This window comes from Pezoporus wallicus, unplaced genomic scaffold, assembly GCF_028554395.1.
Source record: "Pezoporus wallicus isolate ANWC-B61680 ecotype Strahan unplaced genomic scaffold, APGP_CSIRO_Pwel_v1 contig_1181, whole genome shotgun sequence".
Taxonomy (NCBI): Eukaryota; Metazoa; Chordata; class Aves; order Psittaciformes; family Psittacidae; genus Pezoporus; species Pezoporus wallicus.
The window spans coordinates 2,750,743-2,776,116 of NW_026641428.1; the positions used below are offsets into that span (position 1 = coordinate 2,750,743).

A 25,374-nucleotide genomic window follows, 5' to 3' on the forward strand; every position below is an offset into this window, starting at 1 on the left:
CAATTTTCTGATCGATGCTGGGATTCAAAGAGTGAATCTCAGAACAGGAAGCAAGAGAAGAGCCTACAGAATACTGCAGAGGTTCCTTTGTTGCTTTGATGGGGAGGTTCTTTCTTTATTTCCTTTTTCATTTCAGTGAAATTAAGAGTTTACAAGCTTCTTTGCCCAGGACAGTGAACCTGCAGTAAGAAGGAGACTCATCACCTATAAGTGTCTGGATATTTCTTATGCCATGATTTGTAATTCTCTTTTAATCAGGTAAGACAACATGATATTTAATAAAAATGCTTAGGCGACAAATTCCTGTTGTTTTGTATGAAGAATCCTCTCCTGTGGTGCCACACCTAGTTTTCAATTAATATTAATAGAGCAAGAGGAGAGGAAATAATAGCCATCTTTACCACTGCATGGATTTTTCATAGTATTTAATTGGATATCAGCACAATAACAAAAATGTTGTTGCTCTTTGGAGTTCTCTCCTCCTGTGTTTCTTTAAGATTGTATGTTTATCATTAGAATTACTTTGGGGCTTGTATTTTTCATCCTAATTGTGGTAATTTGTGCCTGTTGTTTTGAGGTGGCCATCCACAAGTGTTTTCTTTTTCTACTGGAGGTTATATTGGTGCTGTATCCAGAATACAGATTGGAATGTATTTTAAAGCATAGAGATACATCCCTGGGATTGCCCAGTTTTAATGCAGAAATGTGCTGTTGCTTCTTTATGCCATCTTCAGTCAGAAGCTTTCTTTACTTCCTTAATTCATTGTTTTGTTTCTGTGAGGTACAGGAGATTTACAGGATTCTCCCCTCTCTCATTTCCCAAAACAGCCTCTCCCTGTTCTGGAAGACAGAATGGAGGACTTGTCTGTGACTAAACATGGTTTTGCACTGCTGCAAATATCATAGGAAACACATGTGCTTTGTGAACCATTTTATATATGGAAGAATGATTTTATTTTTTTTTCTTACTGCAAAAAAAAAAATCATTCCATGTTGCATGAGAATGGAAAAAAATTTTCCTCCTTTTTTTTTTTTTTTTTTGGATACATGATACACACTGGGGAGACAGCAGAATGACTCAGGAGGTGGGAAGCTCATGCAGCAGCCCCTGACTCTTCTTTCAGACCTTCTCATTTGGTTTTTATTTTGGGCTCTGTTTTGCTTGGGGTTTTTTTTTAACCTTACTTACAGCAATAATTTATTTAGTTGGGAAAAACAACATAGAAATGCATTGACTTACACAGCCACAGATTAAAGGTCTCAGTAGCCAGTACTTGAGGAAAAAAGAATGTGTGATTAGTTTAAATGCGTTTTGCTTTCTATTATAAGGTGGTGAGTAGGAAAGCACTTAATCAAAAATTTCACACCTGCATGAAGGTAAACTTTATTCTTAGTGTGATTAGAGAAAGGACAGAAAATCGCCTGTTGAGATTTGAATGCTAGATGCTGTCTTTAACATGACTCATTAGATACATGTGAAATGTTAAGGCTCACATGCATCCTTGCCATCTATGCATATTGCCTGCTTAGTTGTATATTTCTGATCAATGTTTACACTGTGTAAATGGGTCTGGCTCAAGCATTACAGCATCTGAGGATCTCTTCACTAGATGGTAAAGGGTCATCCATTCTTGAAAAGATCTGGAGAAAAGATGAATACTCGAGTCCAAATGATCTGCAGTTTCCTCCAGAGACAAATGCATTAAATAAATGATGCTCTCATGTCTATAGGCCCCAACTCAACAACAGGCATGTCAATGGAATGACTCACATTCTTAATATCAGACAAGTGGACAAGCATCTGGCTACGTTCTCTTGATTTTTAAACTGCACCAATGTTCTGGGAGAGAGTAACTTTTTCTCAATCGCAGCAATTTTGCAGTGTTCATAAAATGCAGTTAGTAGGCATATAGCTTCGAAGACAAGCTACAGGTTTAGTTTTACATTTAAAAAAATGGAAAGAAAAACCATTAAGTTGCTACAAGCCTTAAAAGAAAATCTGAAGTTGAATTCTTACAGATTGTGAACATTAGTCTTGGTAAAATACAAGCATGTAAATGGCCATACCATATCAAAGCATGATCCAGTTACGTTTCAGTAGCAATGAAGTCGATGTTTCTAGAGAAGTTCAAGTGAAAGTTGACCCTAAGAAAGCTGGCCATCCCTACCTTCTGTGAAACTTAATTTTAAGGGATATGTAAGCCTTCAAATTTTTGTTCATCTGAATTATTCTATTTGAAGTGTACCCTGTGCACATCTCAGCATCAGATCTCTGCAGCAGAGACCAGCAGACCCAATCTGCAGCAACAGCAAGAACCCAGCAGCCGTCATGCTGCCAGCACTGCTTGTTCAGTTTATTGATCACAGGCCTTGATGAATGGATTTGCTGGGTCACTACCTGTATTCCCACTCTACCCCTGAGTAGCCTCTAACTGTCCTGCCAAGGGGGTAGAGAGGACACTGAAATCTAATATACCCTACCTGCTTGAATCATACTAGGCATGAACAAATGCAAACGTAATTCCTTCGTATGCATGCAGCTCTCAGCTGCACAAGAATCACAAAGAAGCTTTTTACTGTGTTGCCCCCATTTTTTTAAGGTCACGCACACTTATGCTGACTCCTCCAAAGGACAGTGTGTATCAGCAGCAGGCCCTCATTCTGTACTCTCTCAGAGTGGGAACAGACTCTCCTCCACCAAAACCCCTTGTTCCTCTTTCTTTGCCCTCAGCCCCAGCTTGCTGAGCAGGCAACAGGGATCCCAGAGGCCTCCTTTCTAGAGGCTTCCTGAAGCCACTTGAAAGAATCCATTTCTTGTGCCTCCTCTCCTCTCACTGACATATACCAGTCTCAGAAATGCTGAGTTAAAAGACATTTCTGACAATGGTGGCTGAATCTCTTCTGTTACTGTCTTTGAAAGACAAGTAATGTACCTGATTTCAAAGATGTGTTAATAAGGGGAGGCAAATGGTGTTGTGAACGACTAAATACCATAAGACTCATAAATAAAGCTAAGGAGGAAATTAGTAATTCTGTACTCACTGCATGCATGGGAAGATAGGTAGTAAAGACTGCTTGGGACCAAACTGTTGAAAAAGGACCATTTATAGAAACACTGAACAACTATATTCGTGTTATTGAGTTCAAATTCCTATTGTTTCCAAGCCTGCAACTTAAGCTGTCTTATTTCTGAACCTACTATTATTCCTATTTCTATCCTTATATTCAATTTAAATTAGGTTGCTTCCTATTCCTGCTTCTAACTGGTTTGGGAGCAGCAGGAGGGATTTTCCTCTTCCTGGTCTCAGTATCTGATGCCTCAGCAGCTTTTGCTATCAACAGCAATGAAGGGGCTGTTAACTAACGCTAGGCAGCAACACAGTCAACATGTGGCAGCTTTGTAGGTATTTAGTGCAAGCCACTAAGAAGCTTTTTCTGAGCATATTTAGAAATTATTTTAGAGAAGTGTTGAATGGCCAGATTTCAATAAATTTAAACAGGAGCAACAAAATGCAAACTCTTATATTGCCTGAGCAGCCTACTTGACAAAATTCAGAGTAAAGAGATGGTATCAAAAGTTCTCAAAAAATGGCTGGAAATATATTTTAATGCTGCAGTATTACCAGTATACTCATTAAGTAATTGCAAAAATAGTTTTTAACGTTCCTATTAAAAAAAAAAAGAAATAACATAGATTAATTGTTCTTGTCTTTTGTTTTTTTAAACTTGTAGGTTACTGAAACAATACTTTCAAACTTTTCCCAATAAGCAGATTAAAAATGTACTTTTTCTATGAAATGGTGAAGCTTTTTCTGTTATAAGCATTCAAGCTGAAAGAAGCAGCACCATGAGAACACATGGATCTTGCATTGTCAAGTTAAGTTTTTCTTTCTAACTTCATTGAAAGAAGTATCTCGCCATTTATAGTGTCATTAATGAAAGGAATCAGGACGAGGCCAACAGCATAAATAAATTCAGTCTCAACAATTAATATTTGGCAAAGCTGAAGGCATAAGGAAGAGATTCTCATGACGGACACTCTTAAGGAATCAAAACTGTCAGCTCTGTTCATACTGTACAGAAAAAAGTTCAAAAACGATTTTAAAGTCAGCAATAACTTATTTTTTTACATCTCTAAGTTCAATGATTGTTTCTGTGTGAAGTTTTCTTAGGTTTTATGTAACTGTGATCGCAGTTGCTTCTTGATTTTTAGCTCAGCTTCCCTTAAATGTGGGCAGAATGTGATTTTGGCCAGGTGAATTGTTCTTGAACTGCTATGCTAGTCAGTTCTCACTCATCTTTCTGGAAATCCTCACAGGTACTTCCTATTATGCAGTGAAAATGAAGGCCTCTCCCATCAAGAAAGATGGCCATGTTCAGTAAGATAACGATTGCTCTATGCAGTATATAGTTACCTTACTTGCACAAACTGATAACATATAACATTAGCACACACGCATTTAAGATGATGGATATCCAGGCTTTGAACGTACAGCAAGGGATCTTCTCGTGGTCTAACATGGAACTTGGCATATGACAGGAGAACCCTGGGTTTTATGCCATATGGCGCTGCTTGTCTGGTCTTAAATGGAGTTGTAAGGTACAGCTTTTGTGTACAGCTAGAAGATGTCAAATGAGCTATTCTACCAAAAACAATTGGGTACCATTCAACCCTGCAGTAAAAAGCATGACTGCAGTAGGTTTAGCCAGCTCTCATCTTAGTACTTTGGTTTCAAAGGCAGTGTATGTGCTTTAAACAAACCCACCTGATTATTACGGCTACTCATCTGGCCTGCTAACCTGTCACTCCATAGCTTTCTGGTCACTGATACCGAGCTAACTAAATTAAGACTACAATATTTCTGCATCTACCACTGTCATTGCTCTGATAGATGTGCAAATTTTCCTTTAGTTACATTATTACCAGCAGGCTTTTAGAGTGGGGCAGAAACAGTCTTCCTGTTTGAACGGGTGTCATTTATACATTTTCTTTTCTGTACCATCCTCATCATATCTCACCATCCTCAGTGTAACTGCAAAATTCTCACCAGACTTTGACCCCAATGTAGTTTCGTTTGATGATGAATGTAAATGACTCACTCTGAAATTAGGAATCTGACTCAAGTTCTTCAAAGCCATAGACTGTGTTCTAGACTCACCCATTTGTCTCGGTAGAATCACAGATATATTGAGTCAGATTCCACATATGTATACAAAATGGAGTCAGATGCATGCAGAAAAATCTGTCAGTCTGTGAGTTCGAGAATAAAAATGGCCAGGGTTTAATGCACTGTAAACTGCATACAGATAGAGCACGGTCAGAAGGAACTTTCCTTTCCCTAGACATAGCAGTCTGAATTTGCTGTTTAAAAATGAGTTCCATAAACAAGTTAACAACAAAAAGAAGTTTGAAGTAGCACTCAGGTATCTAAACAGACCATGTGCTTATAAGGAAGTGTATGGCAAATGTCTATACAACCACAACTCTTATGAAACTAGTACTCTCTGAGTACACTTACTGTATTTTGCTTATTATTAAATATTTGTACCGAATCCAAAACAGTGGAAAATCCTACCTCTTGGGCTGCAAGACAACCTTTGTTAGATCAGTTTTCTCCACTGGAAATCTCTAGTGTGGTTATTGTAACTGGGACTGCGGTATGCAAGGTCGGATCGCAATGTATAACAGGTGTACTTGTAGAGCATGTGAGCTCCATGTGTTTTCTCTTTACTGAGAGTCAATAATGAAACCATGGAAACTAAAAGATAAGTACTGATACCAGGCAGAATGAAAAAAAATCTTCCATCTGTAGTGGTGCTAACCTGAAAACAGACACAGGGTAAACACCGCAAGATTGTTTTCAGATTGAGACGTCAGTGACAGCTGCACAAGCATCATGATGGCAAATGCATTCACGCAGGTTAGATTTTGCAGTGCAGGGGCAGGTTTCCATTTTGTAGAATGGGAAGTACCACAAAAGTGCTGATAGCAGACAGCCTCCTAGGTACCACGGTACTACTACTGTAAAATTCCCCTAGCAAAGCAATGAGGCTGTACTTTGAAAATACTAGGGTGCAGGATGAGCTAACTTTTTTTAATTTGGCTTCTGGAAAATACTAATAGACAAAATGAAAATCACCCGATTTTACTGTCAGTAGCAATGGTAGAGTGCACATCTTTAAAGTTATTAAGGAAATCAATTTGATTAGGAAGCAGGAGACTGTTACTGTGCCACGTTTATGAGAGTCACTTTTCAATAGAGTAACATTTCACATCTTGCGAACAGTTTGCTTTTGTAGTTTTGTTGGCTAAACACATGCAACAGTCAGAACATTTTTTAAGAGTTATTGTTTCAATTTTTTTTTTTTACAATATTTTCAGTTAGAGTTAACATTTAAAGCACTCCACAGCCTTTACAACATTTGTGACTGTAAAAAGACATTTGTGCTTTTGCCAGCTGTAGTTTTTATGAATTACATGATCTTTGATCTCAAGCAAAGCTTCAGCCCTCAAAGACAAGCTGAAGGCAAGCTAGTCTTTGCACAGAGAGAAATCTGTTACTCTCCTCCACCAGCATCCTTCGGGGGAGGGGGGGGGGGAGGAGGGGGAATTGTTAAATTTGAATGTAAGCCTCAGGGTATGAAAATGGTGACCTTTAATATTATATAGGACACTTGGGTGCTGTTACTTAGGCTGATATCTTGCACTGTGGAGTTGCAGAGGCTGGGAACACAGAAGCATTCTCCATTGCTGGGAAAGGGATTATACAGCTTTTCTCAGTATTGACCTCACTTCCAAATTAGTTTAAGGATTCACACATTCTCAAAATAATCTGTCCTTAGTGAGAAAGATGATGGATATGATGTAGAAATTGAATGAGCTGGTACAAATATTGTGAAGATGGGGAAACAGATCTGAAACTGTGCTAAGGAAAGGAAATATCCCCTGAGAATCTGGAGAACAGCGATTGATTGGGGGGGGAATAATCAAAGGGGGAGGGGGAGGAAGAGAAATTTTAGGAGAGTACACAAATTCAATTCATACAGTTCATACAAAAAGTTCAAGACTCCATTGTAAAGCAAATATTGAAATATGTATCCATGTTCTGGTATGGAGGTGAGCAGCATGGTGTGCATGGCTACAGTGGAAACATCTCTTTACAGTGGTACAGCACCAGGTCGCAGGTGATGCTGTGAGCAAGGAAGGCTTGTAAGAACTCTTTGGGGAGCTCCTGTATTCCCTCTAATCAGAACCCATTTTGCTGGCTCAAACACAGTGGGAAAGGAAAAACTCTCCTGAAGAGGTTTTCAACATCTGCTCCCTTGATTTATTCACATGTACCAACAAATGCAAATGGAATATACTCAAAGAAAATTTACACTTAGGAAATTATTTCGATCTGGAGTAGATTGTCAAACGCCACTGAACAAATCTCAGTTCTGAGCCACCCAACTATAACGGGCTGCAGTTGTATTTTAGCCCGGGCTTTTGTAGATTATCCTGAGCGATCCTTCTTTTCCCCATAGTTATGAAACTGCCATGAACAAGCCTCCCCTCCTTTTTTTAAAAAAAAAGTTACCTTGAAACTGAATCTGCTTTTTTAAAGACAGTGGCTGAACCTCACAGCTGTTGGTTATCTGTAGTTTCTTTCATTATGTATTTCCCCTCTTATGAATAAAATGAGAAGCTAAAATAGATTAGTTTGGGGCAGTTATATGGTGTAACTGTTTAGCTTTTCATTTCTGGGACATTCCTATACTTAAAAGGAGAAGTGGCACAGAAGTTTTCTTAACTTCAGTAGCCAGGAAAGTAATGTCTAAGTATAAAAGAAGGCACCTATTTTATTGCAATAATAATATTCCAGTAAGCAACTTACTATTTGATTCTCATGAATTTGGTGTGTCCCAGTTGATGCTCATATTAACTCAGGGGACTGTTATGAGCCATACTGTGCAGAATGTCAGAATAAACACTCGTAAAAATCTCCTCTGATCCTAAATTTATGAATATGCATTGCTCCCTTAGGCCTTTCAACTTTCTTGATGGAATAGTGATATCACCTTTCTGCTCTTACTTAACTGCACATCTGCCATATGCACTCTGTCCCTCAGGATAACTTGATCCATAAATATTTTTTACAGTGTTCAGAAGATTCTCAATTAATGTCTTGATATGACAGTCAGGTTATCAGGACACTATAAAAGGCAAACAGAAACCAGGCCTGGCAAGCTGTTTCAGGGGCAGGGGGTTTAATGGCATTTCTATTTAATTTTGGGCCAATTAACTTCTTTATTTTCTTTCAGATAAAAAAATAATCTTCTGAATTTAATAGAGAGTTGTTTAATGCTTCCTAATGTCATATATCTGACTGAGCTTTTCATTACCCAGAGAAACAAACATGCTGGTCATGTCACCAGGGAGTAGCGGTGATCTTGCTGTCTTCCTCTGCATGGGAGGCTGGGGGGTTGAAGCTGTAGCACTTGTTTTCTGGTGTTTCCTGTATAATGGTCTGAGAAATGCTATATAACCACTCAGCTGTGTTCTGCAAGTCACCAACCGTATCACTCATCATAGAATTTAATTTTATGCTGTTTGGTTTAATATTTCCTTTTTGGTTGCCAAACTTTGAATATACAACCACCCTTATCAGCCTCACACTGTGACATCTTCATTTAAAAGACATACTTACGCAGTTACAGAGATACCTGTAGTGTGAAGTTCTGGACAGTTGGCAAAACTCCAGACAAAACTATTAAAAGTACAGTAACTAATATATATGCTAAGTACTACAACAAGAATATTAATTTCTCACCCTGCCTCTGTTAATGTGTATCAGTACGCAAACTACATGTATTTTACTATGTTATTCTGTTTTCAAAAGTACACATGGTTCTGTTTTTCAAAATGTAGAATTAGAATAATGTTAATAGGTGCAGAAGAAGTGCCTGATATTTAATAAAGAGACTTGGAAGTACAGGGTTCCACTAAATAGTTTACATTTAAAAAACTGCATTAAAAATGTTAGTCAGTGGCAGAGCTGAGCAGTCAGTTGTGGGACACTGAATTAAGACTGTCTTTACATTCTAGAAATCAGACATACGATTCGTAGCCACCTACAAATTTGAGTGAATTGTGCAACTGAATTGAGTGAATTGCCTGCCATCATATTGGAGTACTGAGTAGGAGTCATCTCATCTCTCTCCCTTTATTGTCAGTGGAGAGAAACAGGCACTTCAAGGGCACAACTTGCCTCATCTTAAGCTAGGTACCTAAAATAGGTCAGAAGAATTGACTTTTAATGGACCCATTTTTCTCCAGTGAGTATGAAAGGAGTTCACACTAGCTTAGATGTGGATGCCTACAGATACAGACATCTGATGCCAGGGAAGGTGAATCCTGCTCATGATACAGGCAGAGGTGACATCCAGTTCTCCAAAATAGAATTCTGGCCTTACACATAGGACAGTATGTTTTGCCCATGTAGTTATTTTCCTTTTTCCTCTTCCCACTAGTCATTTCTCCCAGTCCATGTGCAGCACCAGTGAAAAGGACGTCTCCTCCAAGACAAATCTCACTGCTTTTAAGAGCTCACTCATATTGTGTACTATAGAAGGCAGTAAATGCTGGATTATAGTTATCTACTGACAAATGGACCAAAAGGCAGGCAGATCTCAATTTAACATATGCTGTCATTCGAGTCCCCTTTCCCGCGGCAATAAATTGTTTTTATTGGAGTATTTGTACACGATTTTAGGGTGACCATACTGCTACTCACAGGAATAATCAGGAGCTGTTGAAGGTGTGTTTACATATACGTTAGACCTTGAACTTGTCATCTTTAAACTCATTTTCAGATTTTATTGTCCATCCTTCCAACTAATTCCAGTCCAGTTATCTCAGCTTTTTATTCCTCTCTTGCCCACTAAGTCCAAGCTTTACTGTTTTGTCCTGTTTCAGCATCTGCCATTATACTGGCTCCCTCCTACCTCTCTTCCCTTTTCCTTCACTTTTTCCCAGCCCAGTCTCCTATGAGGTCAAATTGATCAACCTGGGTGATTTTCTTGGCCATAAAAATCTACAAGTCTTTCTTTGATCTTTTAGTGTCTCCCCAAACAGCCTCCAGCACTACTACAGCTAACTTTGAGTCATTCTCTTTATCCAAGCAGACAGTTCTCTCACATATAGTTTCCCTGGAGGTTTTTTTCTTCAGTCCCAGATATGTCTCCCTTTCTCCCTACCTTCCCTCTTTTCCTTCTGTATTTCCCTCTGTAGGTTTTGGTTTTTTTTTTTAAACCAATGTATAGGATCATAACACAAAGACGAAATCATTCCCACTCTTAGGTCAGCAGTCCACAAAAACACACACTTCAGCTGCAGGTAAATGCCATCAGCTGGACACTGAAACATTAACAGGAAAAGCATTATTTCTGGAATTCACACCTTTAAACCTCTGGGGTGTTCTTCTGAATATGTGAAAACTGACCGTTCACAATTTTCCAACTCTAGGCAAGAATCATAGACACCACTCCAACAGAAAAGTCCAAAATTCAGAATGCTGCTCTGCAAAAAAAGTTCTGCAAGACTTCATGCTTGGAAAAATAGCAGCTATAAAATTCTAAAGACAAATACATATACATCATTTTTTTCTTGGAAATGGTTGCATCATTTGAGCTGAAGCTTCCCTGCAAAAATCAGCCTGAGGCAAAAATGGAAAATTTTAGCCCTGGCACTTCAAGTTTGGCATAATCAAGCAAGGAAAGGGAAGGAGGCAGGGGTAGAAATAAAAGGAAAAGAGGACAGGTCAGGCATCTCAGTAATAAACAGTACTGCCTGCCCCATCTGTAATTATCACAAAACATGACAACCTGTAACTAGTAGCTGGCTTGGACACATCTGCATTCTATCCCTAAGGATATACTAACAATTGCTAACACATAAACCATCATAAGACTAAAGCATACCTTAAAAGCAGATACAGCACCTCATCCATGACTTAATTTCCAGAATCACTGAAATCACTTTGCTTTTTGCTTGACTGCAGTGGCAATTTCCTGAAAAAATGCCAACTCTTCCATTCCAGTGGCAAAGGGAATCTGGTGGAGGCCATGTGTGGGGAAGGGAGTTGTGCTTTTTAATTGCCTGTTTGCTATTTCTATCTGTTTTGGAGACCTTGATATGTTTCCAGATGCAGCCACATAGTAGGATAGTCAGGTAGGAGCATGAGTTGGGCTGATAAGGAAACAGAGTCTGTGGCATCCTGCCCTTGGAGGCTGATGGGTATCCAGGGAGTTACTGCTTCTTTCAAGCTGCATTAACTCCTGCAGGATCCCCTCAGCAGCTGGTGCTGGGCAGCTGCAAAGGAGCCTGTCAGCAACAGAGCAGTTACCAGATGGAAAATTCTTGTATGGTATCCACAGAGATGTTCGTTGCCCCATGTCGGGTGGTCCTCACGCTTCCTGTGTCTATTGGTTTTGGTTTTAGAAATAAGTTTGTCACTAATAAACTCTCTTTTCAATTGCAGGCCTATTTAGAGAATACTCCATTTAGATTCAGATTCTCTTTATTTTGCAGAGTGACAAATTACATACATACCTCTTAATGCTCTTTCACATATACTAAACCTTGGTTTATTTGGTATGTGGTGGAGGAGGCTATTTCCTCTTAAAAATATACCTACAAAATGGAATAAGGGCTGCATCTTTTAATAGTGGAGATGATGTAAAAACTGCTCCATCACCCCATTCCCCATGTGTCTTTCTACGGTTTTACAGTCACCATTTTCCTATTAAACCCCCCAACAAACCAACAATAAAAAACCCCAAAACAGGACTCCCTTCCCCCCCCCCCCCCCCCCCCCCCCGAAGAAGGGGAATTGGCTGCCTGTACCCAGTAAGCAGCATGACTATCTGCATCCCATACAGACAGTAAACAAATGCAACAGAAAGGAAGAATGACAATCCCCGGTTGCTTCCAGCCTTGGTGTAAAGCTTGGATGCGGCACTATCCCCGCTCAGCTCCAGGGGCAGGGGGGCCTCACGTGGGGCTGGCGCAGGGCCTCAGCTGTTCCTCGCTGGTGACTGAAAGGCGGATCCATCTTATCCCCGCAGACTGAAGCCCCTTCCCACAGCACGCCCCTCTCCCAATGCCGCCTGTCTGTAACCCCGCTGCTATCTACCCTACGCTAGATGCCTGCTCTTTCCCGTCACTCCCGCTGCTCCCGTTTGGCCAGGTCTTGCTGAAGCAGACAGGGGAAGCTTTATTCCTTCTGGAAAAAGCGATCTGCAAGAGGCAGGTTTTCGCGGGGAGTCTCCGGCGCTCCCCTGCGCCGCGCTGTCTGCCAGGCCGCAGCGCGGGTGCCGCAGCCGCCGGGCCGGTTGCTAGGCAACCTCCCACCACCACCACCCCCGCTCCTCTCGGCGCTGCTCCGTGCCGGCCGACTGCGCCGCCATTGCGGAGCTGCGTCGCTTCACAAGGCAGCAGCTCCCCGTCCGTCTCCCCCTCCGGCTTTTCGCTCGGTGTTGTCGCTTCGAGCGACATCGGACTGCCCGTCTCCCCTTGCTGCACCGGTGCGGCAAGGGGAGGTGCCGAGGCCCTGGGCGGTAGTCCCCTGCCGCACCTGAGTGAGCGGGGGAGGTGGCGCCTCAGGTGGGCTCGGCTCGGCACCGCGGCCGGCTCATCGCCTTGCCTTCCCCCTCGGCTTTCCGCAGCCCCCATGCTGGGTGCTTGTTGGCTCTGAGAGGTTAAAAGGAGCCCGTGGAACTGGTTTGGGGTTGGAGGGGTCCTTGACCATTTGTCCTTGACTTGAGGGGAGTTCGGGCTCTCCTTGGCTGTCAGAGCCCGACCTGGTCTTACATAAGCGATAAGTGAAAAAAAAAGTACTTTTGTTCATAGGTTGTGTTTGCAGTAGAGGACAGTAAGAGCCTATAAATGTGGAAGTGCACAGTGTTTTCCACAATCACTTGTCAGTAGGGTCAGAATCGTGATTTATGTTCTTCATCTGAAATTGCTAGGCAGTTGTTAGGGGGACATTAACATCTCTATACCTGGTGTCTTTAATCGAAAAATATATAAATTATATATGATTGAATTTGCTGTAGCTGTGCTGTGATTAAGATTAATGGAGATTTCATTCTAAGGATCCTTATATAATGCCCATACTGGGAATGTTAAACTCAGGGTTCTGGTTTGTCAGGAAAGAAATCACAGCATGTTTTATTAACAGCATAAGTAGTCAGCACATTCTCCTATTCAGGCATCTGGAAATATCTAGCTCATCCCATACATATGGCACTTCTGTTATCATTGCATCTTTGAATTGTATAGTCACTCTCCCCACACAAACACACTAAAAATGGGTACATCTGAGCCTGACACTCACTTACACAGGAATGTACTTGTGGGGATACATTTCTTACAATGGATATTAGGGCAAAGATTGATTTGATGAAAAGCCCACCTCGGCTAGATGGCTGAAAGGCCTTAATCACTTAACCAACTTCATTAGGGATTTACTGAATGCTCTTCTCATATTACTTTGTCTCTCACATTGCTGTTTGCTTTGGAGACAGTATATTTCTCATTTTGGAAAGGGAAACTTGAACTGTTGTTTTAAATTTTGCTCAGGTGTGAATTGCCCTTTGTTTTTCCCTCTGGTCATGGAGAACAGGAGGAGCTCATCAGTCTGGCAGAAAGCTTATTTCACTGTATACAAAAAAAGTCAAGAATGGTACTATCCTAAGGTGAGAAAAAACAAACTGTCTCCTGCTAGAAAGAAGAATTTAAGGGCCTCTCATTGGAAAAAACAGCATTTTTGTCCACTCGCTGGCATTTGATTGAAAATCAGCAATTGTTCAAACACCATTTCTGATGAAAGAGGAAAACAGAGAATGCAACTATAACCAAATGCAAGTCATTCCCAGTTACTGGATAATGATAAGTAAATATAATGATCAACTGATTTTTACCAATGTATTTTTCATACTTCCTTGGAGTACATCTTACCATAGCTGTGTGGGCAGTACCCTGAAATAAGTTCTAAAGAGAGTGATAAAATTTATCTGAGGGAACCCCCAAACTTCCCCAGCAGACGTCTTTGTATGTCTGTTTTCATGTTCAGTGATCCTTGCCACACATTTTGCATAAAATGCTGTCATGATGTTGATGTTGAAAGGCAGAGTGTGATCCTGGTCACCTCCTGATCTTGGAAGAACAGTCCTGAGGCTGCTGAAACTGAATGCTAGCTCAGTTTGATCTCCAGATTTGCTAGTGTTTGGGCATTTTAATAAACATTTTTGCTTTGTCATCCTACCTGTACTGAGTTCTACACCAGGTACTGGACGTGGACTACACAGTTGTTAGAGCCTCGTTCAGCCCAGCATTCCAGCCACCAAAGATCTGTTTAGTCATACTCTGGTGCTTTAAGCCTTATTGAGCTTTGCACTTAGGAGAAGCACTAAAATTTGGAAGACACTGCAAGTAGTCAGCTAATCCTTTGCTCTCTAAAAGTAAGGGACATATTAAGCCTCTTAATTTCTGTAGTGTGATGAATCAGCTCTTTCATCTACCGAAAATCCAGCCACTTGAACTTTTCAGGCAGACCAGTGAGCTGTTGCAGAAGTGCTCAAGCCAGCATAGTGGGAAATGACCAAGATAAGAGTGGTGGAGAATGGGGCTGTCCCTTCTGACAGCACCATCACATATTGGCTTAAGATTTTCAGAAACTGCATTTTCAGGGGTGACTTGCTAGTTATACATCCATTTAAAATGTTAGAAAATGTGTAGGAAGCTGCATTTTTATAGAGCTCTTCTAAGAGCCCTTTGGAAAAAACTTGTATAGAAAACACCTACTGCTCAAATCTTTCAGCACATAGATACTGTATGAAGAGCCCTCTGTCAGAGCTGACTACTGAATATACAATCCAGAGTAGTATGAAACACACAGACCTCAAGCATGAGAAAACTGTGGTTTATGTGCTGTCTACTAATTTCAGCAGTGGAGCAGTGAGACCATAAATACTACACCGACTGTAAACCTTCTACCTTCAGACAGGGCAGTCGCATGTTACACAATCTTTCATGCAGTACCATGAAGTGCCAACACATCCAGGAGGGCTATTGCTGTTTCACACAAACAGGGCTTTTTCCACATGTATTTTACCTGTGTGTAGGACTAGCAGTGATGCGAGTTGTAAGAGAATGGGCTATGAAATAGCTTTTCTAAACTTGGTCATTTTAATTTCTTTTTGTCAGGATAGGGGAAAAGGAAAGTACTGTGAGGAGAGAGATGAGTAAAGAGAAACTGGGGGCAGATCTGTCCTGTTCCACTTCCACTGTTCCTCTTCCTTAGGCACTCTTGTCCCTGGGGACTTTTCTGCATATGATGTCACATTTTTCTGTCCTGCACCCCAGTGAGTCTTCAAGAACTTTCTCAGCCAACAGTGACTGAAATCCAACCCCCTTTGTTTTATGATTCTCTGGTATATAAACAATAAGCTCTTGCTCCGTAGAGGCCTGGGGAGAAACATAACAGATGGAGCAGAACAAAACAATGAGAAACTTAGACTTGTTAAGTCTAACCCTAAAACAGTGAGGGTCTGTTACAAGTTTCTTGATTCTCATCCTGATTAGTTTTGCTACAAATCTCACACTCATCACTGATCTTTCTTTTTACAAAGCCCAGCCTTTCTTATAGCCCTTGAATGATTGCAGTGTAATTATTCTGTTCATTCTCTGTTTTTACTGGTAAGAGGTTTTCCTAAAAATCCCTCTTGCTGCAGTTTAACCCACAACCTGTTTGCGTAAATGCCGAATAAACAAAAACCAATTCCTCCTCTTCCTTGGAGGAGCTTTCTAAACATGTCTTCCATCAGTCATTTCAGTGTAAAGACAGAAAGCACTCAAATCCCACAATTCCATGGATGTTTTCTCCCAAGTTATGTTTATATTGCCATAGTCTGAATTCTTTCAGGTGGCCCCCATATTTTTTGAAATGTAGTACTCAAGTTCGATGCACTGCTTCAGCTAGAGGAGTGGAAGATCATTCCACAAGTGTATAAATCCAAATACTTTTTGGCTTTTTGCAAAACTGACAGTTTTAATTCACTTGATTTGTGATGTGGCACGTGCTATAGATCTTTTCCTACAGAGCTATTAGTGGGGTTTTTTGCCTTGTCCTGTAATTTTTCAGTTAGCTATTTTTGCCTCTATATAAAATGTAGGGCTGTAGGATTTGTGTTTCTTGGATTGCATTATTTTTTGAGACCATTTGTCAGGACATTTTAAATTCTAATACTGCCCTCCTGTTTACCTGTAGCCCGCCCCGTTTCATGTCATCTGCAAAGATAGCAAACATGTTTTTCAGTCATCTGAATGACCATGAATAATTTAGTAGTACAGTAAGTGTTTTAAGTGGCATGGGGAGAAGGGGCGATACGTATTTCTTTGGATTCAGTATATTTGATTGAATCTATGCTATTTTAAACATCAGATGTATAATATTTAGGAGAAGAAAAAGCTCCTTTTTCTCTCTTCTACCCTTTTTGCTCTTTAAATTAAAAAAATACTAATTAATTTTAGAGCATAAACCAGAATTTTTCAAGATTAAAGTTTTTGGAGTAGTATTAATGTATTTTTCAAGCTACAGCAAATACCACAGTAACTTACACTTGGGTCCAAGTTGCCCATCGTAATTATAATTTTGGGACGGATCTCATTTAAAATGTAATTAATTGTTTCAGCAAAGAAAAGGAGAGATATGCCAATGTAATTTGCTCCTATCAGAAAGTTGGGAGGCATTGTCAAAGAACAAGCAAGCTATTATAGAGAAAGAACTAGATGAGCTTGATGACTGGTGTTACTGGAACGAGATGAAATTCAGAGCCATAAATGAAAAGTCATGCACTTAGGGACAATTTAATACAGTACAGGCACACACAGCTGGAGAGTGAAAGGATCACAGAACCACAGAATGACGGCAAGTTGCCACTTGTGCGTTTTAGTGCTCTCCTTTAACATTGAACAAAGACAGTTAATTCTTACAGATTTCTGAGGAGAAGCTGGTAATCTGTTTTCCTTCTGATTTTATTAATCAGGAGCGCCTGTAGATGAAGGGCTCGTAGACAGCCAGGAAAAGACTCACAAGTTTTTCTCAGCTCTGTCCTGTCAAAAATCATTCACCCTCATGCAATTTCTTTACATATGACACTGCACACTTCAACTGTACCCTTTATATGGGCCATGAGTGTTTTGCCAAATAATTAAAAGACAAAGTCCACTTCAAGCTTTCATATGTGCCATAATAGTGGGAAGGTGGATACCACTGATGATACATAAAATGTATTCATGGGTATAGGTGAGAAGCTAGACAACAGTCAGAAGTTACCTGCTACCAGAATTCTTAAAAATTCTTATTATTGTGAAAACTTTCCATATTTAGGTAAATTGTGACCATGTTTGATCAGTAGTTTTTAATAGGTTATGTTGGATTGGTTTCTGATTGCAATTTACTATTTGATTTGATCTCCTGTCTCTTCTGATTTTATCTGCTACATTTACTATAGCTATGTATCATCTATTTATTTTAAGAATTATTACTAGCTTCTCTAGGTGTACTATAGTGATCTCCTCTTTAGAAGTATATATATTTCTCTTTTTAGACTGCAAAGATCATATTGAATTTCCTGTCTATGCTGTCTTTCTAGAATACGTGTTCTTTTCAACTTACAGCCTTGTAAGACTGTAGACCCAAGCATCTAAGGCAATGGGACACAATGTTCCACTGGCTGTTTCCTTTTCGTCTCTACTTTGCACTGTCCTTCCTAACACTATGAATGTGAATTATAAAGCACTGTTGGAAATCAGTTTGGGATCTCAGATCATTTTAGACCTATGCAATAAGAAACAGATAATCAGACATTTTAACTTAATATACTATTAACAGCAGCATCAGGCTCCTTTTCCATATCGTGTGAATTAGCCCAGTTTTTCAGGTACTTGCTTTACTGTAACTTTAATAAGCAGCTGCATAAACACATATATATGTATTCACATGTATAAATAATATACTATTAACAGCAGCATCAGGCTCCTTTTCCATATCGTGTGAATTAGCCCAGTTTTTCAGGTACTTGTTTTACTGTAACTTTAATAAGCAGCTGCATAAACACATATATATGTATTCACATGTATAAATAATCAAAATACTTTTGTAGTTAGAAGCTCCTGTAAATCTGTCCTGTCTCATCATTTTCTTACTTTGAGACTGCAGAGCAGCTCCAAGTAAACCACAGTCCTAATTAGGCCCAGTCAGAAGTTTTCATCCAGAGCTATCTTACACCAACAAAAAAATATGTTACACAGAATTGTTTGCAAGATTTCTATTGATCTCATTGAATCATTTGTGAAATTAGAAAAACCTAGCAACTTTTCTAGGAAGACTTTTCTAGAAAGGCTTTTAAAATTATTTAAAAATACTGTGTAATGTTTAAATGGTTAAAACCCAAATCAGTGCTTTTAATGGTTAAATTTCTCATTCAACACATTTTTTCTTAGTTGTTGAAAATTTCAAAACCACTGTTTTGATGCAGACTGTTCATTCTCTCACCACTATTACCAAAGAAACAATTTATCAGTATTTGTCCCTCTCTTCCTTGTCTTTTTTTCAAAGCCACAGTGGCATTTCTTCAGCTACTGTGTTCTTTCCTTCTCCAACCTTTTTCACTTTGGAATGACCCTTTGCTTTTTATTACTCTCCACAGCTTCTTTAGTACCCTTCACAGCTGAAAGAAGGGAGATGGCAGAGGGACTGCTTGAACAGCTGAATCTATAGATTGGAATGTGTTGCTTGAAAAGTTTGAAAGCGATTGGGTATATGTGAGAGAAGGAGAGAAGAGCAGAATGCCAATGGTGGGGAAGGAGGCTGAAAAGCTTCATTAGTGCAGCAGGAGAAAAAGCCTGAAAATCAATAAGCATAGAAAATACGGAGAAAGCAGGAGAGTGGAAGGAAGTAGGATGGCATTTCAGTGCAGTGATCCCCAAAGGTTATGTCTTATTGATTCACCACAAAGGAGGGGCTTACAGCACTCGTGATCATCTAGTCTTGCTCCCTGCTACTGTGGGTGACTTCTGTACAGGAATTCACCACTGCAGTGAACACTCCAGACCACCATCCTTCCCGCTCATTGCTAGCTTTCCCAAATTTGGGAAGAATACACATCAAGTATATTGTATAAATTTATTATAGAAAACTGATACAAAATTTGATTTTAAATAACCCAGACTGTTGATAAACCAGTCTCAGCAACTGTTCTGGTGTACACTGCCTGTGCAACCTCCATTTTTCTACTTCTCTTACTTTGCTATCCCTCCTACTTTATTTCTGTGTGACCTTTGCAGTTTTAACAGCTATGGTCTCATCAGCAGTAGTTGCTATATATTCAAAACAATCTTTGAGAATCCTGAGACCTGGCTGGTTATATAAAATCGTGTATTTTAGTCCCAGAGTCTCAGTTTAAGTAAGTGTTTCAGCATGCAAAAATTCTTTACCGGCAAGAATTTATGGATTAGTACCATCTAGTGTCAGTAAGAGTTACAGCACTTAGTAGATTCTCACAGGAAATGCCAGTTTTGACTTCAATAACCAGGATCCTTCAGCAGGAAGTTAGGTGTGGTCTGTAGAAGAGAATTTAGGAAAAAAAAAAAAAAAAAAAAAAAGGAAAAGACATGATGGAATTTTAGCTGCAGCCTTCCTTGGTGCCATTCCAAACCCACATAAGTGCAAGATTCTTCACTGGTAATGAATTTTTAATTGTTTCCTGCAATATTAAAACAGGATTATGCCTTTTTTTCTCCCCCTCCTCTAGTTAACAATAAAATGTAACAAGATTCTACTGCAGGACCACTTTCAGGTTGCTAATTAACCCTTTGCTGCTCCTAGTCAGTGCAGCTTCCAGCAGCAGTTTGTTACAGACCGTCCATGGCGGAATGCACCAGGTGCATTTGCCTGCAATGGAAGAGCGTGTTCATAGGGAGACCTGCAGGAGTTGGGATGCATGTGGGTGTCTGTGTAGGTATAAATGACTATGTGCATAGGGTGGGAAAGGAGGAGAAAGCATTGTGTTGCTGTTTATTTAGCATGCCTCAGAAATATGCATTTGTTGCAGCTGTGCTGGAGTATGTGTATTTAGCAGACAGTAAAACAGGATCATGCCGATTATATTTAACTATTGTATCATTTTAATTTGATAATTGTTTCTGGGCATATTTTCTTACTCGGAAGTTGTTACTTTTTTATTGCATTTGTTGAATTTTTAATGTGCTTACTTGAGAAGAAAATTCTTGGGCTATGTCTGAGATCCCATTTATTATTTCAGATCAAAGTATTTATATCAGGAATATTTTCCACCTTTTTTTTTTTTTTTTTAACTGGACACATTTAGAAGAGATCTTTCTGTTCTTGTTTGTTGAAATTGTGAAGAACATATATATATATATAACTGTATATAGATTCAGATGTAAAAGACCTAAGTGCAGTATGTAACGATTTAAAGAGCATTTTTGTTTAATTCAGCAATTCTTCCAGTGCACAATGTGTTGCCAGGCAGGAGATCTGAATGCAGGTGCTTATACCTGAATCTTGTTTCCTGAGCTGGCAGCTCTGCAAAGGCTGCATATTTGTACCTGAAGAGAAGGAGCATCTCACATTGCTTTCAACTGATCTGTCTGGCCTTACATGGCAGTAGTGGGTTCTAGGAGTCATTTCTGGCCCTGTAGCTAGAGGGAGGATTAATCCAAGGTGCAGCTTTCAGGGCTATAAGGAGGTGAATTGTCTGGAGTCTCACGTCTCAACACCAAACTAGAAACATTTCAGAACTGTTGATTCCTCACACTGAATGTGGTGGAAAAGATCTCCTACTTTATTCCCTGGAACAGATACATTATCATTGATAAAGGCAAGATGTTACTGTACTGTACGCGACTTTTTTTTAATACAGTCTGTACAGTTGTCGATCTATCATCACAAGCACTAAGTAAATTTTAAACTAAATGTTTTAAGAATTGGTACCTTCAAGACAACTCTGAGACCATTTTCAAAGGAAAATGGTTTGTCTTGAATAAAACAAAAAAAAAATCCTTTTCATTGCAGCCTCCTCTTGGATAATAATTACTGAATAACAAGATGTCCTACAGAAAATTCTGTGAAGGTGTATTGTAGCTATTTGTGTTGCTCTGATTTCTTTCTTTGTTTTTTATATTTTTAGCACTTTTTTATGAGAGAGGCTAAACAGTAATTAAGAGGTGCAGGATGAAAAGATGGCACAATCAGTGCTGGTACCACCAGGACCTGACAGCTTCCGCTATTTCACAAGAGAATCACTTGCAGCTATTGAGCAGCGTGTCAATGAAGAAAAAGCTAAGAAATCTAAACAAGAACGCAAAGATGATGATGATGAAGATGGCCCAAAGCCAAATAGCGACTTGGAGGCAGGAAAGACACTGCCATTTATCTATGGCGACATACCTCCAGGAATGGTGTCTGAGCCCTTGGAAGACCTGGACCCATATTATATCAATAAAAAAGTGAGTGTGTTGTATATTTCTACCAGACTTTAAAAATACTAAAATACAAGGAACCCTCTCACAGATATAGTATTTCCAGTATTTTGGACCCATTTTTTACATATAATACATTCCCCCAGCAGCTGCTTTCATTGGCAGAAATCTCCATTGTAAGAACAGAAGTTAGTAATTAAAGTTACTAACTGATCTGTGGGTAGACATGCATTTAGGTTTATTTTATTATACTTGGCATTTTATTAAAGCTTTTAACTTTCAGTATTTTACACGCAAGAGAACTGAAGAAGTAGCAGAGGGGTTATCTTTAGAATTATTATTTTATTAACTGCCATACTACAGACTTGAAAGGAACAGATCTTCGCTATGAAGCCCATCTCAGAGGTCGCTAGACACCTCCCTAGCTTTCTCCACTGTTACATGGAAAGCCTAGGTTGCTTTCTCTTGTTGCTGGGAATAATAGGGAAGTAGATAAAGGCATTTCTCAGGATATGCTGAAGATCATTCTCTTCCATTTTATACTCTGCAGAGGTATGATATATATCTGACTTAGTCTGGGTGAAAAATTTTTCATATCCAGTTTAATATTATTCTATGACTGTTATAAAAGAGGAGGTGTTTAAAAGTTGGACATAAATAGGGAGGAGGTAGGAATTCCTCTTGGAGTGTTGTCAGAATGTTATGTAATTTTGAAATTATTTTATACAGTTTAAAAAAACCAAACCAACCACTTATTTTATTTTTGTTTAAAGTAACAGCAAAAATTGTTGTGACCAAGAATAAAAGTGCTGAACTTAAGACTTTTGACCAGATGGCCTTGGCTTTCCTCCAGAATTCCAGTCCCTCAGGTTTTGGCATCATATGTATCGCACCCTCACTATTCTGCCAAGTAAAGAAGAAATTACTGATATTTTATTTATTTATCTGTCTTCATAAATTTTTTCTTGTGCTTTCTTTTCTTTCCTGAGCAAATTAAATGGCAAATTAAAAAACCAAAACAAAACCCAACAAACCAAACCAAAAAACCCAAAAGAGCATGAAAGCAAAAAAATACTTTAAAGGAAAAGGATGAAAACCCCCAAGAATTGCTAGGAGTCAAACCTGAACTAAGTAATAATACAAATATTTGTGTACATATCCTGCAGGAATTAGGGCTATGCCTCATCACTATTATATTGAAACAATAACAATACAGGCATCCCATGATAAATGGGCAGCTTTAAAAAAATCAGTTATACCTTAAACGTCCATTGCAGAATTTCTGACACTCAATTCATGACATGGAGAATCATGAGTTAAATTTGAAAACAAGGTTTCCAATTACATACTGTGTTCTCTTCCCTTTTACTCAAGTGATTTACCCAGTTGAAGTCTGGATGTAAGGCAAATGGAATGTGGGTCAAAGTACTGATCCCTTTCCATCTTTCTTTCCGAGTTCTGTACAAATCCAAATTCAGTAGTAAAAATCTAAATTCAGTGCTGGGAATTCTAAAGTTAGCACATGTATTATCATGCTTTGAAAAATGGAAAGCAATTCTGAAATTGACTGTGGACATGAAGTAAAATCCTGCTGAATTGCATGTTCCTGACTGAGAAATGCTCAGCTGTTGTCTTGATCTTTTCCAAAAGCATAGTGGTTTCTAGTAGGAGATACAAGACTATATCCAAATAGCCAAACTATATATGCATTGCAGTCATAATATTTATTTTTCTTGGTGTTTGAATATCTTTGAACATCCTTGTTTAGGTCAGCTCCATTTTAATTTTTTTATATGTCTTGATGAGTCAGCATTGCACAAGTGATGCTTCATCAGATGTTTTGTCAGATTAAAAGGAACAGAAAACATATGGAAAACTCTGATTTGAGGGCATATTTACTTGAACTCCTGGAAGAATAGTAACAGAGTTGAAAAGCAATGGTAGCAAAGCGTACCTTACAGACCAATCCTTTCTCCTCTACAATAAAGGACATGGCATACAATAAAGTATGGCTTGAGAATCAACGAGTATCTTGCAAAGCAAATATATTTGTTTTTGAAGTGCTGAAATTTATTATTTCAGTCAGGGGGAGGCATTGTGTTTTCAGGATTTCAGCTGCTGTGTTTAGCATACCTGCTCAGAATGTAGAACGTATCTTTACAAATGCTGCCCTCTGGTTCCAGCTGAGGCAAATCATGGCTACTGGCTGTGCTCCAGGTTTGCATGGCTTATGTTCCCTTGGGCTTTTTAGGGCTGCCACAGTGCTAGCTAGATCCACTTACGTTCAGCGAGCATGAACTTTCACCCATGTGTAGAAAACAGAGATGACAGAAATAGATAGGAATTTCCACAAATGCATGGAAATCTAATTTTAAAACTTACTCATTGATAAATTTTTCTGATTTCCCAGCTCTAAAGAAAAATATTAAATCCAGTAATGCTATTTTAAACATTGGTAGTACTCACAACTTATTGCTGAAACTGAGGACGCTGAAAATATATGAACTGTTGAATTCTGTATTAGGTAAAAGTAAAGCATGGTATAAGAAAAATAGAATTGCAGGTATGAAATTCACAAGAAATAGCTGAAAAGAGAAGCAGTGTGTTAGAGTACAGCAGAAACTCAGTGCATTAGTGTTATTTTGAAAAACTGGTTATTGAACACTCAATTTGTTTATTTTCATGAGACCACTCTTGAAATTTAGATCACTGTAGTACTATTGTCTTAGTACTTTGATGTGATAATTAATGCTGGTTATTTGATTTGGGGAATGTTGAAGCTTTAATGGCTCTCATTGCAATTATAGTGATTTGGCTGGACTCTACAATGTGTGAACTGGACAAGGGGATTGTGATCCTGGGGGTGGTGCAAATGGAAGAAGAGTTTGACCAAATATGATTAATGATGAAATTAAAATGATTCTGGGTTTGAACTTGTAACTTGTTTGTAACTTGATTATCTTTTAAATACTATTTTTCATTCTGTTTCTTTTTCCAGACCTTTATAGTATTGAATAAAGGGAAGGCAATATTCCGATTCAGTGCCACCTCTGCCCTGTACATGTTAACTCCTTTCAACCCTCTTAGAAAAATAGCTATTAAGATTTTGGTACATTCATATCCTTTTCAAGTGGTTAGTCTAAAACTTTAGTAAATGAGATGTTACTTAGTATTTAAATGATTCTCTGGCATGTGTCCCAGGATTAATATGATCTATAACGCTCTGTCCCTCTTCTCTCTATTATTTCTGTCTTCTGTTCTTTTTCTGATTCACTTTTTACATTTATTTTCATTGCTGGATCTTAATATAGTAATATCAGAAACCAGACAACCAGTCATGGTCCTATACATTTTTTTCTTGTGTCTTTTTTTCTTCCACCACCTGCTTTAGATTTTTTTTTCCCTCCTATTTTTCCTGTAATCATCACATCTTTTTTCATTTTCCCCATCCCCCATGTTTTTCATAAACTGCAGATACAGTGCTCAAAATATTTCCAGTTCTTAACTGACACTGTGTTAAAAATCAAATCTTTGATCCCAGGTTTCTGCTTGCACGAATATTTAGTGAAAATATGGTTTCATTATTCTTTTTCATTTTCTGATTCAGATCACAGCTGCAGAAGGATAGGTTGATAAAAGAGCTTAGGTTTCTTGTTTTATTATTATACATTCTCCATGCTATATGTATCTTATCTATTTTCTTCCTGGATCATTATTGCATTATGCACTTGTAATCCTGTAGATGTTTTAATTTCAGTCTTCAAGTAGGTCATGAGATTTCCATATTGCAGGTAGGTATTTGCAAAGCTAAATGATCATGATGA

The 25,374-nt window shown here is 38.9% G+C and overlaps 1 protein-coding gene across 5 annotated transcripts in view; it reads left to right on the forward strand.

Moving 5' to 3' along the window:
- The window catches only part of LOC130606978 (sodium channel protein type 2 subunit alpha), a 79,247-nt gene continuing 53,873 nt past the window's right edge, over nucleotides 1-25,374 (forward strand). For 4 of the 5 annotated variants that reach the window (XM_057423644.1, XM_057423648.1, XM_057423643.1 and 1 more), the window contains exons 1-3: nucleotides 1-258; nucleotides 21,259-21,577; nucleotides 24,549-24,666. In XM_057423644.1, coding sequence (XP_057279627.1) covers nucleotides 21,311-21,577; nucleotides 24,549-24,666 — 385 coding nt within the window. In that variant the 5' untranslated portion in view covers nucleotides 1-258; nucleotides 21,259-21,310. Of the gene's footprint in view, nucleotides 259-19,418; nucleotides 19,791-21,258; nucleotides 21,578-24,548; nucleotides 24,667-25,374 lie in introns of those variants that run through there. The other variant, XM_057423645.1, reaches the window with a different exon arrangement.